Genomic DNA, 16,385 nt, shown 5'->3' on the forward strand with positions numbered 1-16,385 from the left:
CAGTATTCTTGCCTGGAGAATCCCATGGACAGAGGAGCCTGGCAGGCTACAGTCCATGGGGTTGCAAGTCAGACACAACTTAGCAACTAAACCACCAGTAGTCAATATTATAAAAGTGAAAAGAAAAAAGTGAAATTAATTTTAATAATGTGTTTTATTTATTCCAACATGTAAAATTATCATTTTAATATGTAATCATATTAAAAGTTTTTAATGAGATATTTTACTTTTTTTTCATACTAAATCTTTAAAATCCAGTGTGTATTTTGTGCTTATATTATGTCTCAGTTTTGACTAGCCCCATTTCAAGTGGTCAGTAGCCCCATGTGACTAGCTTCTACTGCATTGGACAATACAGGTACAAACATTTCTGACCATAAAGTGGTATTCAGTTCAGTTCAGTCACTCAGTCATGTCCGACTCTTTGCGACCCCATGAATCGCAGCATGCCAGGCCTTCCTGTCCATCACCAACTCCTGGAGTTCACTCAGACTCACATCCATTGAGTCAGTGATGCCATCCAGCCATCTCATCCTCTGGCGTCCCCTTCTCTTCCTGCCCCCAATCCCTCCCAGCATCAGAATCTTTTCCAATGAGTCAGTTCTTTGCATCAGGTGGCCAAAGTATTGGAGTTTCAGCTTTAGCATCAGTCCTTCCAAAGAACACCCAGGACTGATCTCTTTTAGGATGGACTGGTTGGACCTCCTTGCAGTCCAAGGGACTCTCAAGAGTCTTCTCCAACACCGCAGTTCAAAGGCATCAATTCTTCTGCACTCAGCTTTCTTCACAGTCCAATTCTCACATCCATATGTGACCACTGGAGAAACCTAAGTTTGTATCAGCTACATCATTTTTTGGATTATGTATTTGGAATATTTTATAATTAAAAAAGAGAATGATGAAACAAAAAACCAAAAAGCCTGGAGGAGAAAACCCAGTAAATCTGTCCAAAACAATGCTGTCATCAACACTGTAACTGGAGGAGACCAAGGAATGAATAGTCATCACAGGAGATAATCGAAATTGTTTACTTGACTTTGCAGTATGTTTTACACTTAGACTTGTATATAAATGTGCTTGCTGGCTTGTACCCTCACATCTGTGTACCAAATACTGAGCCACAGCAGGGACACCTGGCTCAGGAGTCCCTTGAGACTTGTCTGGCTGCCTTGTGAGATCTCCTAAACCAGCACCCCCACCTAGCTTCCAGCCTGGAGGCAGGAAGTCGCACAGAAATGCAAAGAAGCCCCTCTTGTCCAATCTTTCTCTCCCTCTCTTTCTTTCTCCTTCTCTCTTCCCTCCTTTTCTTTTATTCTTTATGTTTTTGCCTGCTACTTTCTTAGGCCAGGGGAGTCTCCTTTTTTCCCTGTTACCTCTCTTGGGTTCTAAGGACCAAGAATCATCAGAAATGTTTTGTGAATGGGTGATGTCAATTAAGAACATGAGACTATAGACATGCTAGGAACCATTCGTTCATTCAACTTACAAATCTCTGCTGTTGCTGCTGCTGCTAAGTCGCTTCAGTCATGTCTGACTCTGTGCGACCCCATAGACGGCAGCCCACCAGGCTCCCCCGTCCCTGGGATTCTCCAGGCAAGAACACTGGAGTGGGTTGCCATTTCCTTCTCCAATGCAGGAAAGTGAAAAGTGAAAGTGAAGTTGCTCAGCCGTGTCTGACTCCTAGCAACCCCATGGACTGCAGCCCACCAGGCTTCTCCATCCATGGGATTTTCCAGGCAAGAGTACTGGAGTGGGTTGCCATTGCCTTCTCTGTACAAATCTCTAGTGAGGGCTTATTATGTGCCAGATACTGTGCCAGGATAATACATTGCTTTCTATGCACTCATGCCTTTCTTCCTAGTTCATTATATCTATTTCCTCTTCACCCTCACAGATACTTCATGCTTATTATGTCTTAGAGGTGCTGTTTGAAACCAAGAAAGTCCTGCAGCAAATGCCGAATTTCACTCATACAAACACATCTCCATCCAAAGAGATAACAATCTGTGGTAAGTTCCAGAGCCCAGTTGCCAGATTAATATTTAGGAGCCTCTTGGTTCTACATCATTGGCCTAACCTGAAAACTGTGTAAATTGGACTATATTGAGGGAAAAGTGTTAATATAGAGTTATCTATCATGATACTACTGTTCCCCATCTTGTCTTTGTTTTGCATACCAGCTGGCAGGAATTAATTATGTGAGAAATTAAAGAACTCTTAGCTTTTTATAAAGGCAGGCAGCATTTTAATACAGAAAACTACCCATGGGTGGAATAAGCGTTCTTTGCTCTCCATCTAGCTATCATTATCTTTGTTCCATGTTGCTTTTTCTAGATGGGCCTCTGCATGCCACTTCTGCTGGGAAGGGAAAAGCCCAAGGCAGGGTGGAGATTAAACTCTTCTCTTCCCTCGGCTGCTGTTTGAGATTTTTCAGCTGGTATCTGCAGCTTTTAGAAGAGTGAGAATGTCCCAGAAATCTTTTCCTTGTTCTTCTAAATAACAAGAGCTGAGATTTTGTTATCATATAGGCCAGCCTGGCAGGATATTGCTTCAGGAAGCAGTACACATTGAAATTCAACACAGTTGGTGCTCAGCATGCTTGCAACTGTCTGAGAATGGAGTGTGTGGAAGGAACAGCAATTCTCTTAACTTCTAATTAAGCCTTTAGGTTACAGCACAGTGATTGTTATTTTCCAAATCACTTGTTAGCCCATGTTTCTTTTACTCTGGCGGGTAGAATGGATTTGACAATCTAATTCAACCATTTCCATTTCTAGCATCTGATAGTGGAGACAGAGACTTGATGTAGCAGTATACGCTCCATGTCATGCCCGGACTCAGGCTTTTGATGAGTCCTTAATGGTTCAGTTTCAACCTGATCAGGCTACCACATCTCTGCCTACCAGATGATGCATCTCAGCAGGGGGAACTTTTATTGAAGACCTCATTGGCTTTTACTTTCCATGCAGATAAAGAATTTGGAGTTATGAGGCTCAGGAAGCCAGGCCAGCCAATGAAGCCTGTGGAGCCAGGGCAAGATTTGCTCTCAAAGTGTAATATAATAAGCCAAACAGAGACTGTGATCTGCTCCTGTATGTTTCTAGTACACCTCCAGTTGCCATTGGAGACTTGTCTTTGCATAAAAGGATTTAGAAGAAGACATGAATTAATTAGAGGGCGTGTAAGTTCTAGAATCACAAAGTGTAAGGACTGAATGGTTCTTACAGAGGTCAGCTGATCTATCCCTTGTTCTTCTAGATAAAATTGAGGCCCAGAAATGGTATTGCCTTCCATGCATTTCTATGTAATAACTTGTCCCCTTCTCTCCATCCCAGCTCACTCAGCTGGTTAGTGGCAGAGTCCGAATTTCAGATCTTTTGCATCCCAGGTTAGAACCAGTCCCATATCTGCTATCCCAGTCCCATTATGCACTGCTCTGACTGGTGTTTCATTTTCCATCACAAGACAGGGATTAGGGAATGGGTTGATTGGACAGTTGCATTTTTTAAAAGATACATCTTAGACATTTATTAATATTTCCAGACTTTTTCCACATAACACCACATAACATTGGTAGAAGGAAAATCCAGGCTCATACATTTCCATAGCATAGGAAATTTCATTAAATTGTCTTTAATAGCCCCATTGAACCTAGAAAAATTTGGCCATAATTTAAAATCGGGGTGACATTTTCAAAACCATCCTCTGTTTAAGACAGTATTAGGAAAGGGAGAGAAATTATGATGAACCTTTACCATTATTTTAATTTCCAGCTGCAGTTTTTTTACATGCACATCTAAACATGTTCATGGTTCTTAATGTGCATGAAATATAGGTGTTTTAGTCTACATTTATAGTATAAAAGTTAACCCTGTATGTACTTATATTTTTATATGCAGTGAAAATATCTTTCTGTGGCTTTTACATGATATATTGAGTGTTATCTTTTGCTGTCCAACTAGAAGTTGGTTATATCTTTGTAACCTCAACTCATAATATGCTGAAACCAATTCATTTATTAGCTTGCTAGCTACAACACTTCTGACTACCCAAAGCTTTGAAAGACAAGTCATCCTGAAGAGAATTAGGAAAACAAAATAATTAAAAATATATATTTAACTAATAAGTAAAGTTCTTCCATTTTTATTTCCTTAGATTTGGAGTGAGAGCAATGAGATTTAAGTATGCAGTAGTATTAATACGCTCTTAATATTCTTGTTGTTGTTCAGTCGCTAAGTCATGTCCTACTCTTTGTGACCCCATGGACTGCAGCACGTCAGGCTTCCCTGTTCCTCACTATCTCCCAGAGACCTGGGATACTGGGGATCCTTGGGATCTGCCTTGAACTAAGAACCACTCATCTCTGCAGTCCCATTTTAAGGCTGCTCTCCTTAAATAGGAGCTATTCAAAGCTCCTAATGTGAAATTGGAAACAATTTAAAAGTCACATTTTTTCCAAACTACATTTTTCTATTTGACACAATTTTGAAAGCTCCTAAAGATGAAGCCAGTGAATCTCTTGGTTTCCATATTGCTGAAAGCTCCAGAAATGGCTTTTGCCGACTGGTAAATCTCCCAGTGACCAGTGCTATCCTTGCCTTGCTGATCACGGAAAAGTTCCAGGGTCTCTGTAGGATCCAGTGGCAACAGCACATAGTACTGAACATTAAGAACAGCAGCAGCAACCCCTCTGGACATTCCTGTAGCTCCTCATGATCTGTGGAGCACCTTTGCATCCATCATCTCCCTATGTCCCCGAGGTTGGTGGAGAAGTTTGTATTATCCTCACTTTGCTGATGAGAAGATCATCATATCTCACTTTGATGAGCTCAAAGTGGTGGGTCCTTTTCTAGGTTACCCAGCAAGAAACAGTATCAAGGTGTCAAAAACAGCTCTCCAGAACTTTCTTCTACCGTAGCCCATATGAAGTGCTTACTTTTGGCCATATGAGTACGTTTTAGCCAAGATCTTTAACACGGGTGACTTTAACCATGAGAGATGTTGTTCTAGATGAGGGCTTGACAAGCTCTTCTTTAAGGAACAGGATGATAAACATTTTGGTTTTGTAAACCATATGGTCTCTGTGGCCAACTACTCGGCTCTGCCCTAGTAGCTCAAAAGCAGCCCTAGACAATATGTAAATGAGTTGAGTTCAGTTGCTTAGTCATGTCCAACTCTGCGACCCCATGGATTGCAGCATGCCAGGACTTCCTATCCATCACCAACTCCTGGAGCTTGGTCAAACTCATGTCCATTAAGTCGGTGATGCCATCCAACCATCTCATTCTCTGTCGTCCCCTTCTCCCACTCTCAATCTCTCCCAGCATCAGAGTCTTTTCCAGTGAGTCAGCTCTTTGCATCAGGTGGCCAAAGGATTGGAGCTTCAGCTTTAGCATCAGTCCTTCCAATGAATATTCAGGATTGATTTCCTTTAAGATCGACTGGTTTGATCTCCTTGCTTAATATTAATATTGTAGTCATTTTATAAATAAGTGCTGGTGATGTTGTATTTTTATTTTGTTACTGCCATAATAATTAGACTTACCTCTTGTATATGTTTGGTTAATTTTGTTTGTAGCATTTGGGGAATGTAGCAACTGGGGAAAAGTATTCCTAAATTAAATTACATTTGGTAATAAAGTTGGATATAAGGAATAAAAGTTTATGATCAGAGCTTATGAAAGACAAATATTTACCTAGAAATAGTTATCCAAATATGACTTTTGAATATTCACATATTTGCTCTTGTTTTTAAATTAATGGCTTCATATAGTTACATAATTTCTTGAGTTTTATAAAGCAATGCTTTCATTTTTATTTTTTCTAATAGTCTCATTAAGAGAATGTCAGATATCTACTCAGAATTTTTAAGTTTCAGATTCTACTGCATGTTCTTGAAAACATGGCTTTAAAAAGCTGTGCATTTAGCAATTGAATTTAATTATTGAATGCCTACTATGCAGCAGGTACTATAGGAGGCATTTAGGGGTTTAATGATAAATAAGTAATATTGCTGTTCTTCTAGAGATTCTCCTAGTGTAGGCAGTAGAGTACAGTACAGTTTTGAAGTGAGATAAAGTTGAGTTTGAATTCCAGCTCTGCTAATTGGTAGCTGGACAACTTTGTAAGTTATTTAACTATTCTGAGCCTCATTTGTAAAATGAATATGGTGAAAACAATACCCATCTCATAGAGTGGTTATCAGTTCAGTTCAGTCGCTCAGTCGTGTCCGACTCTTTGCAACCCCATGGACTGCAGCACGCCAGGCTTCCCTATCCTTCACCATGTCCCAGAACTTGCTCAAACTCATGTCAATCGAGTCGGTGATGCCATCCAACCATCTCATCCTCTGTCGTCCCCTTCTCTTCCCACCTTCAATCTTTCCCAGCATCAGGGTCTTTTCCAATGAGTTGGTTCTTCACATCAGGTGGCCAAAGTATTGGAGTTTCAGCTTCAACATCAGTCCTTCCAATGAATATTCAGGGCTGATTTCTTTTAAGATTGACTGGTTTGATCTCCTTGCAGTCCACAGGACTCTCAAGAGTCTTCTCCAACACCACAGTTCAAAATCATCAATTCTTTGGCGCTCAGCTTTCTTTGTAGTCCAATTCTCACATCCATACTTGACTAGTGGTTTTAGGATTGAACAAGATAGTTCATGTAAACCCTTAGTCTGGCACTTGGCAGAGTCAGCTAAGCACAGCATAAATGGCAGGAATGAATAGGAAATCGTGACATTGGATGTTGCCCCCTATAGGAAAAGGGATGAAGTTTCCACAGGGTGCTATGGAAACAAACCGTCTGTTGAATTAATATCATCTTAGGATAACAACCCAATGCCCTGAGAATGCTTGGCATGTATCAGCAGTAATTCAGGTTTTAAATTCTTTTGTACAAAGGGCATTTTCTTGTTTCCTCCTGAATACTGATATTTTTCATTTCATTTTCAGGTGATTTGCATGGGAAGCTAGATGACCTTTTTCTGATCTTCTATAAGGTAAATTATTGCTTTGCTAAATATTTATTTACATTTTTGTTGGGGGAAGGCAGGACTACAGCAGATAACAGTATTAGTTTTATTAGGGATATGTACAAATACAGATGTAATAGGATATTTTTTATTCAAGAAGTTGAAAGTTTTGTTGGTTTTTTTCCCCACAAAAAGAGTTAAAGATTTGAGTATCTGTTTAATATTAGTATTATCTGTAGATCCATTAGGATTTGTGCCTGATGGTATTTATGTTCTTTATTACTTTGTAAATGTGTAGATGGCACAGGATGGAGAGGGGAGCGGTTTTTTATTTTATTGTTATTTTGTTCAGAAGTGAGCAGGCCACAGCAGTCTTCTCCAGTGCACACTAATTGTGCATGAAAGGAGTCCCCCATAGAAAGTTCCAAACTGCTCTCTTCTCCACCCTGATTCACCATTGCTGGGCTCAGCTGCTCTTCCAATGCTGTGACTCCTTTTCGTTTGAGTGTTGTTTGTGGAAGCCTGCACAGAGGGCACAAAGCAGCTTGGCTGGCATGGAGTGTCTGTGCATCTCTTTGATTGAATTCATTTCTCTCTCTGAGCTAGCACTGCAACCTAAATATTTGCTTATGGGATGATTAGATGTAGAAAATTGATCCTGAGGTAACTTCTACCTTTAGAGTGGTACCCCCTTCATCTTTCTTTTTGATCAGAACGTCTTCCCCACAAGATAGCATGTCAAATAATTGGTCACAGCATAGGTATCTCAAATAGCCTGAAAGAAAATATAGTCTGATTATTATGACGGGGAATCAGTTTTACTCTTTGAGGACTGTAAAAGCTTGAGTAAGCCACATTACCTCCATGACCCTTTTTTGCCTGCAATATTCTTTTTTTTAAAAAATATTATTGAAATATAGTTGGTTTACAATATTGATTTCAGGTGTACATAAAAGTGATTCATATGTATATGTTTATGTATATACGTATGTACGTGTATTTGTGTGTGTGTGTGTATTCAGTTGCTCAGTCATGTCTGACTCTTTGTGACCCCATGAACTGTAGCTAGCCAGGCTCCTCTGTCCAAGGAATTTTCTAAGCAAGAAAACTGGAGTGGGTTGCCATTTCCTACTCCAGGGGATCTTCCTGACCCAGGGATCGAACCTGAGTCTCTTGTGTCTCCTGCATTGGCAGGCAGATTCTTTGCCACTGTGCCACCTGGGAAGCCCATGTGTGTGTATATATATTTATCAGGGAGCAGGCTTACTGGGGTGAAGACCCAGGAAGTAGGATGGTTGAGAAGTTGCAAGGGGTATAGTCCTAGGAGATAAATGGGTCCAAGGTGGAGTCCAGAATGTCGGTGGTTGAAGTGAGTGAAAGAATATTAGAGATGAGGAGATCAAGCATGTGAATAGCAGGTGTGGTGAGTGAGTTGGCCACAGGCCTGAGAGATAAAAACAGGAGAGGAAGTTTAGTCAGAGCCTAGAAGGACGAGAGGCTTTTATCCAAGACTGGCAAAGTGTTGGTCTGTTGGTGGCCCTATGGAGCAGGTGAACCCTCTCCAGCTCCTGACCCCGAGGTCTCCATCCTGGGGAGGAATGGGTCCTTTCCTTCCAGAGGCCTGCAGGAGTCAGGAGTCCAGCACCGTTCCTAAGGGAGGCCCAGATTTCCCAGAGGGATGTCTTGCTGAATGAGTTGAAGGCATAAGGGAGTTCATTTACACAGTTTGAGGAATGGGATTTGTTTAAATCTACACATAGCACCATATAAATGTTCAGAAGTGCAGTCTTGTTATTTTTGACGATTACAGTCTGAGGATGGAGGAAGGGTGGAGGCATGTGGGTAATAACCACAGCAAAATATCTGATAATTATTTCTCTGGAGGTTTGGGGGAAATACAGAAAAGGGAAAATAGTTGAGTAAATTAAATGGGAAAAGTGACTTCCTAGGCAATTAGAAAAGAAAATTTCTCAAGAGGTAGTTGAAGATACTAAGGTGTGATCAGAGAAGGGACACTGGAGTAGACAGACACGAGAAGAGAATGTTTCTTTAATTCCATTGGCAAAACTAAATGGAATATATAAAACTGGAAAGTTCTAATGTAAAGACTGAACAGGAGGAGGTGGGTGGTAAGAAGTACTATAAAAAGGACTTAAGGTGAAATTATAGCATTCACATGAAAACAAGAAATATTTTGAGAGTTAACCAATGATGGTGTTCAGGAAGTGGAGATTGAGAGCCCAGTGATGAAAGAGTAAAGCTCTGTTATTTGGGATAGATTTGAGTAGAGGGAGGTGAGAGAAATGTCTGGAAATAAGATATTTGGAAAGTAGAGCCATGAGTTAGAATTTTAACAGACTTGAGTGAGGAGCAGATAAAATGTACCTTGGACATGGAATAAACTACATGCACCAGAATCTTGAAATTGCCTGGTTTAAAAAAGACAACTAAGGGGAGAGCCATTGATGACAGCAGGCTTCCATCTTAAGAAACTGAAAAGATGATGCAATTAATGGTGTCTGAGAAGGGAGAGTGACCTGGTGGCCTTGCGAGGATGGTGAGACACTTAGCTTCTGGGTAAGGAGTGTGCTAAGTTAGAGGCCAAGGAAGGAATGGGCAGGACACAGACGCATCTCAAGAAGCTATGCTGTATGGTGATCTGTAACTTGTGACAGTCAGCAATTTGCCTTTTCTGTCTTACTTTTTAGCCAAAGTTTAAATGAGTAAGGGTGATAGATCACACAAGTAGAGTGGGCCTAAAACCATGAACAGAAATTGTTCTGGGTACAACGTTTCTACCTGAATACAAAGGACAGTGATAGCCACCTGTCCAAAGAACAGACTCCCGTCTTATTATCACTTCTATGGTCCCAAGTCCAGAATTAAGTAAAAAGGGTCTCTGAACTCTTGAAATCACTGTCAGAAATCCAATGAACTTTACTCACAGGACGAGCTCTAGGCCCTTCCTCAATGCCCAATGACCATGTATCTGCAAAACCTTATCTGACACATTATTCCTGTAAGTTTGCCTGTCTGGTTACCCACGCTGCCACAGATTAGGGAGTGAGAGGGGAAAGGAAAAGTGAGATAGAATGAGAACGATGAAAAGTAAAATTCTTTCTTACAGTTCGAGGAGATCTAAAACTATCAAAATGAGGTAGAAATGAAGCAGTAACATTAAGTGTTATGGGGCTGTGTGTGTCGGGAAGAGCTCCATCCTGAGCCCTTCTGAGGGGATGTGCCTGAGGGGATGCTTAGATTGATGAACCTGCATGGTCAAGAAAGTTTGAGGTTCTATGGTGTACACTCTGTTAAGAAGTAGAGAGACCAAATGGCCCATTTTCAGAACTCTTAGCCAGAATGGTTAAGTAATTTAAAAATGTATTTTAGCTTTTAAAGGAATAAACTTCATTGATCTGGCAAATTCGTTTGAGCAGTGCTGCAGTATGAGGAGTGTTGTTGGTTCTTAGGTACAAGAAGATGAGAGAGCATGAAAAAAAGAAAGATCAGGTGAGGGAAGAGTAATAGGCCAGGAAAGCAGATGAGGAGGAAAGGAAAAACACCTTAAAAATGAGGAGAGAGGTAGAGAGTGGTGGGTTTCTCTCGTGGCATCAGATGCAGAGCTTGCCTGCACGGGGATTACAGCAAACGCTCACTGGGACCACAGCAGTCACTTGATTGCTTCAGGAAAAGGTAGAGTTTCTGTGATGGTGACTGGTTCTTGTTACTCAGTGCATCAGCAATGTGTTAAAGCCCAGTGATAGGTAATGCCCGCATGTGACGCTCTCCTCTGGTTCATTCATGGGAGCACACAGGATTAAGGCACCTCAGTGTAAGCCATGGGCTCACTCTCTTCTTTCTAGAAGCAGCTAGTGACCAGGCTTTAACTCATCCTTATTTAACTTATTATTTAATTTATTAAAAGTACTTTATTATTAATTAATTAAAATTGGTTTATTTAAGTTCTGGTTGAACTTGAATTTTAGGGAATAGTTTGGAAACTATATCCCGTGGGAGATTTTTTAAGCTATAAGTGGCCAAAGCTTATACTGTACTCTAACTTTTTTCTTTCCATCAACCTAAAAGAGAAACCAGGAAAAACTCAGGCTTTGAATTAAGGCATAATTGTAATTCATCTTTCAGTTGGTGTTTTGCTAGACAGTTTCTCCCTCATCATTTCTTTTTTATAGTATAGAGTGAGTATGCTGCAGGGCTGGGGCTGGTCCAAGGCCAACCCAGGGCATAGCCTGAGAGGGAGAGTTACAATGTAGGGTCGCTGAGATGCCTTGCCATATTACTCTTTTCATCCAAATGACTGGTTCAGTTTAAGACTTCTATTTGTTACAACTGATCATATGCAGAAGTGCATCTGTCCACTAATTTATTCATTCAGTAAACTTTTATCCAGTCCCTACAGTGTTCAAAGCCCTGTGTAAAAAACTGTGGGAAGAGACAAAGATGAGTATAAATTTCATTTCACATATATTTATTAAATACCTATTATAAATGAGATACTCTGCTATGTTGGTGATACAGTATGACTAAGATGCAGCTTTTGGCCCCAAAGGCATCACAGTTTAGTGGGGTAGGTCAACCAATAAAAAGACAAGATAGTTCAGGGTAGGACATGTTATAATTGGGGTATGCATGTTTCCAAGGGAGCACATTGGAGGGGCACCTAAGTCGTGGGAGACTTTCTGGATAAGGTGACATTAAGACAGTCCCTTCAAAGAGTTTTTGTAATTTAGTAACTGCCTAATCATGAAGGAAAGTTTTGAAGAATCAGAAAAGATTAATCCCACACCCTTTTTGTGGTGTGCTGCAATAAATGATGGAATTTGTACAAGTGATCGTTTTTGTTTTGACATTTTAGTTTCTTTAATATTTGGTTATCCTTACAAATTGTATCATTTAGCACCTTAAGACCAAGCTAGACAGTTTCAGCTCACAATCCTATCTAGGTTTTTAAGGAATTCCTTGGAGTGCCATATGATTAACCATGACACACCTTTACTAAAAGAGTATCTCAACTTTATATGGCTTTGGATATCATCAAGTGAACAGATTTACATGGCATTAGTTGTTGTTCAGTCGCTAAGTTGTGTCTGACTCTTTGCAACCCCATGGACTGTAGCATGCCAGGCTTCCTTGTCCTTCACTAACTCCGGAGTTTGCTCAAACTCATCTCCATTGAGTCAGTGATGCCATCCAACCATCTCATCCTCTGTCACCCCCTTCTCCTGCCCTCAATCTTTCCTAGCATCAAGGTCTTTAGCAGTGAGTCAGCTCTTCACGTCAGGTGGCCATAGTATTGGAGCTTCAGTATATATCCTTCTAATGAATATTCAGGGTTGATTTCCTTTAGGATGGACTGGTTGGATCTCCTTGCAGTCCAAGGGACTCTCAAGAGTCTTCTCCAACATCACAGTTCAAAAGCATCAATTCTTTGGCATTCAGCCTTCTTTATGATCCAGCTCTCACATCCGTACATGACTACTGGAAAAACCATAGCTTTGACTATACTGACCTTTGTTGGCAAAGTGATGTCTCTGCTTTTTAATATGCTGTCTAGATTTGTCATAGCTTTTCTTCCAAGGGGTAAGCGTCTTTTAATTTCATGGCTACAGTCACCATCCATAGTGATTTTGGAGCTCAAGAAAATAAAATCTGTCACTGTTTCCACTGGCGTTAGCTAGGTCCTATTTTTAGACTTTATTTCCTGAAAAGGTTAATTTTAATCAGCACTCTCACTTAATTCAAGTGACCAATTTGGAATTCTTCATTCAGAACTTTAGCCTTGCTAAAATTACAAGACATTTTTCCTCATTGAATAGAAAGCTGGAAATTTTAGACGAAGTATTGGAAAGTTAGTTTGTTAAACTGATGCTGTCTGTGGAGACCTCCTGCAGTTGAAAGAGAGGTGTACATGGACAGAGAGAAGCTAATTGCTTCTCAACCCTGCCGGTGTCATACTGATGCTGTCCGTGGGAGCCACACAGCCTTGTTTTCCTTTTCTTTCTCTCTTCCCCACCATCCTCCATCCCACCCCTTATGACCCAAATTTGCCAGCTGTGAAGGTCATTAAATATTTTCTTTTTTCTCTGTTGCTGATATGCTTCCTACTGTCACAGCAGTCAATTCTTTACCCTTTAAAATTAAGACAGTATGTTACATTTGGAACAGATCTCTTAAATAGAGTTTGCAAACGAAATAAAAATTAAAATAATGTGGAGTTGAGGTCCAGAGGTTATTTGATGTGCTTTGGGAAAATGTCCAAAAAAATTGCAGTTACTTCTAGATGTCTTATGTAAAATATATCAGAGGGAAATAGGACTCTCTATCTCTACTCAGTTCATTGTGGTCTGCTGCTTTTCCCCCTGAAGGTCATCTGATGCTGTGCAGAGTCGTAGTTAACCCTGGGTTTTCTGTATCTGTCAGTGTATCAGCTGCGGAATAAGCCAGAGAGTTTGGTTTACTGGAACTGAGTGAAGGATGGGTTCACTCAGCAGCAGTGAGTCCTCTTTTGAAAGAAATCCAGAGAAGCCTCAGTAACCAGAAGTCTAAATATCCTAGAGACCTACGTCCCAGAAGACTTAGATCATCTTTTTATCTGTTTTCCAATTCTCTTATTATTCTAAGACTAAAATGTATTTGAACTCAGACTGTGTAAAGTAATACAACTAGTCCTGGACCAACAGTGCAGATCTTATACACCCAAATAAGTCTTACTTTTGCCTTCAGAGGCTCAACACTTAACAGAAGTTCACTATATATTTAGGACTCCTTTTAGAATCACTTTCAGAGACAGTGACATTTTCTACTGAATGAGCTTCATTATCACAAACCTTATTCTTTTGAAGACATGTGATTTTTTTTGAAAAGGTTAAAGCTTATTAGGTGTCAAGTGTGCTATGTAAGGTGTATGCCTTAGCTGATCATTACTATTTGGGACTTAAAATTAGCTTTGACTAAAGAAATTCACTATTCATGGCTCATAGAAGAGGTGAAATACCTGTAAACGAAGTTCATTTAACTGGAGATGAATTCTCCTACCAGAAAATTGGTCATCCCAGTGAAAAATAGTTTACATCTTTGTTCAAATTTTGGCTGCTGTTTTTCTCAAATTTTTATACTAAGGTTATACTGATCTTATCAGATACATTGGAGAGATTTACATCTTTTTCTATGGTTTAGAACTTAAATCCCTTGTGCTCAAACTTAGCTAAACTTTGTAATCACCCAAGGAAATAGGAAAAAAAAAAAAAAAACTACTGAGAGATGTACATCTCCACTCCCAGAGATGCTGATGGACACCTAGGAATCATCATGTGATTCTAATATGCAGCCAAGGATGGGAATCATTGGTTGAAGGAACCTCAAACTATTTGCTTAAAAAAAAAAAAAAAAACTATTTGCTTTTGAAAATGGAAAGAGAGCTCTGCTATAAAGCCACATGCAAGTCTGTTCTCTATGTCTGCATCTGCACTGCTGTCCTGCAAGTAGGTTCATCAGTAGCATGTTTCTAGATGCCATGCTGCTAAGTCACTTCAGTCGTGTCCGACTCTGTGTGACCCTATAGATGGCAGCCACCAGGCTCCCCCGTCCCTGGGATTCTCCAGGCAAGAACACTGGAGTGGGTTGCCATTTCCTTCTCCAATGCAGGAAAATGAAAAATGAAAGGGAAGTCGCTCAGTCGTGTCTGACTCTTTGCAACCCCACAGACTGCAGCCCACCAGCCTCCTCCATCCATGGGATTTTCCGGGCAAACTACTGGAGTGGGGTGCCATTGCCTTCTCCATCTAGATGCCATATATATGTGTTAATATACAATATTTGTTTTTCTCTTTCTGACTTACTTCACTCTGTATGATAGGCTCTAGGTTCATCCACCTCATTAGAACTGACTCAAATGCGTTCCTTTTTACAGCTGGAGAAGGAAAGGATGGGACAAATTGAGAGAGTAGCATGGAAACATATACATTCAGATCAGTCGCTTAGTCGTGTCCAACTTTTTGCGACCCCATGAATTGCAGCATGCCAGGCCTCCCTGTCCATCACCAACTCCCGGAGTTCACTGAGACTCACGTCCATCGAGTCAGTGATGCCACCCAGCCATCTCATCCTCTGTCGTCCCCTTCTCCTCCTGCCCCCAATCCCTCCCAGCATCAGAGTCTTTTCCAATGAGTCAGCTCTTCGCATGAGGTGGCCAAAGTACTGGAGCTTCAGCTTTAGCATCATTCCTTCCAAAGAAATCCCAGGGCTGATCTCCTTCAGAATGGACTGGTTGGATCTCCTTGCAGTCCAAGGGACTCTCAAGAGTCTTCTCCAACACCACAGTTCAAAAGCATCAATTCTTCGGTGCTCAGCCTTCTTCACAGTCCAACTCTCACATCCATACATGACCACAGGAAAAACCATAGCCTTGACTAGACGGACCTTTGTTGGCAAAGTAATGTCTCTGCTTTTGAGTATGCTATCTAGGTTGGTCATAACTTTCCTTCCAAGGAGTAAGCGTCTTTTAATTTCATGGCTGCAGTCACCATCTGCAGTGATTTTGGAGCCCCAAAAAATAAAGTCTGACACTGTTTCCACTGTTTCCCCATCTATTTCCCATGAAGTGATGGGACCGGATGCCATGATCTTCGTTTTCTGAATGTTGAGCTTTAAGCCAACTTTTTCACTCTCCTCTTTCACTTTCATCGAGGAGTTTTAGTTCCTCTTCACTTTCTGCCATAAGGGTGGTGTCATCTGCATATCTGAGGTTATTGATATTTCTCCCGGCAATCTTGATTCCAGCTTGTGTTACTTCCAGTCCAGCGTTTCTCATGATGTACTCATTACCATATGTAAAATAGATAGTGGAAATTTAGTGTATGACACAGGAAGCTGAAAGGTGGTGCTCTGTGACCACTTGAAGGGGTGGGATGGGGTGGGAGATGGAGGGAGGTTCAAGAAGGAGGGGACATAATATACCTATGGCTGATTAATATTGATGTATGGCAGAAGCCAACACACTATTGTAAAGCAATTATCTTCTAGTTAAAAAAATAAATAAAAAAGTAGACCAAAAAATGCTTTTAAAAATGAAAAAAAAAAAAAAAAAGCTGTATGCAGCCAATGCACTTTTTTAGTGTTCTATTTCTTTTGAATCAGTTTTCAGTCAGTTCAGTTCAGTCTGCTCAGTCGTGTCTGACTCTGCGACCCTGTGAACTGCAGGATGCCAGGCTTCCCTGTCCATCACCAACTCCTGGAACCTACTCAAACTCATGTCCATTGCGTCGATGATGCCATCCACCCATCTCATCCTCTGTTGTCTCCTTTTCCTCCTGCCCTCAATCTTTCCCAGCATCAGGGTCTTTTCAAATGAGTTGGTTCATCACATCAGGTGGCCAAAGTATTGGAGTTTCAACTTCAG

General features: G+C 40.7%; 1 protein-coding gene across 6 annotated transcripts in view; it reads left to right on the forward strand.

Annotated features, from left to right (window-relative positions):
- PPEF1 (protein phosphatase with EF-hand domain 1) overlaps positions 1-16,385 on the forward strand; it is a 114,351-nt gene that overhangs the window by 51,882 nt on the left and 46,084 nt on the right. For 5 of the 6 annotated variants that reach the window (XM_044936616.1, XM_044936618.1, XM_044936620.1 and 2 more), the window contains 2 exons: positions 1,895-2,009; positions 6,951-6,997. In XM_044936616.1, the coding sequence (XP_044792551.1) occupies positions 1,895-2,009; positions 6,951-6,997 (162 nt within the window). The remainder of the gene's footprint in view (positions 1-1,894; positions 2,010-6,950; positions 6,998-16,385) is intronic. The other variant, XM_044936619.1, reaches the window with a different exon arrangement.

The sequence above is a fragment of the Bubalus bubalis genome, chromosome X (genome assembly GCF_019923935.1).
Source record: "Bubalus bubalis isolate 160015118507 breed Murrah chromosome X, NDDB_SH_1, whole genome shotgun sequence".
Classification (NCBI taxonomy): domain Eukaryota; kingdom Metazoa; phylum Chordata; class Mammalia; order Artiodactyla; family Bovidae; genus Bubalus; species Bubalus bubalis.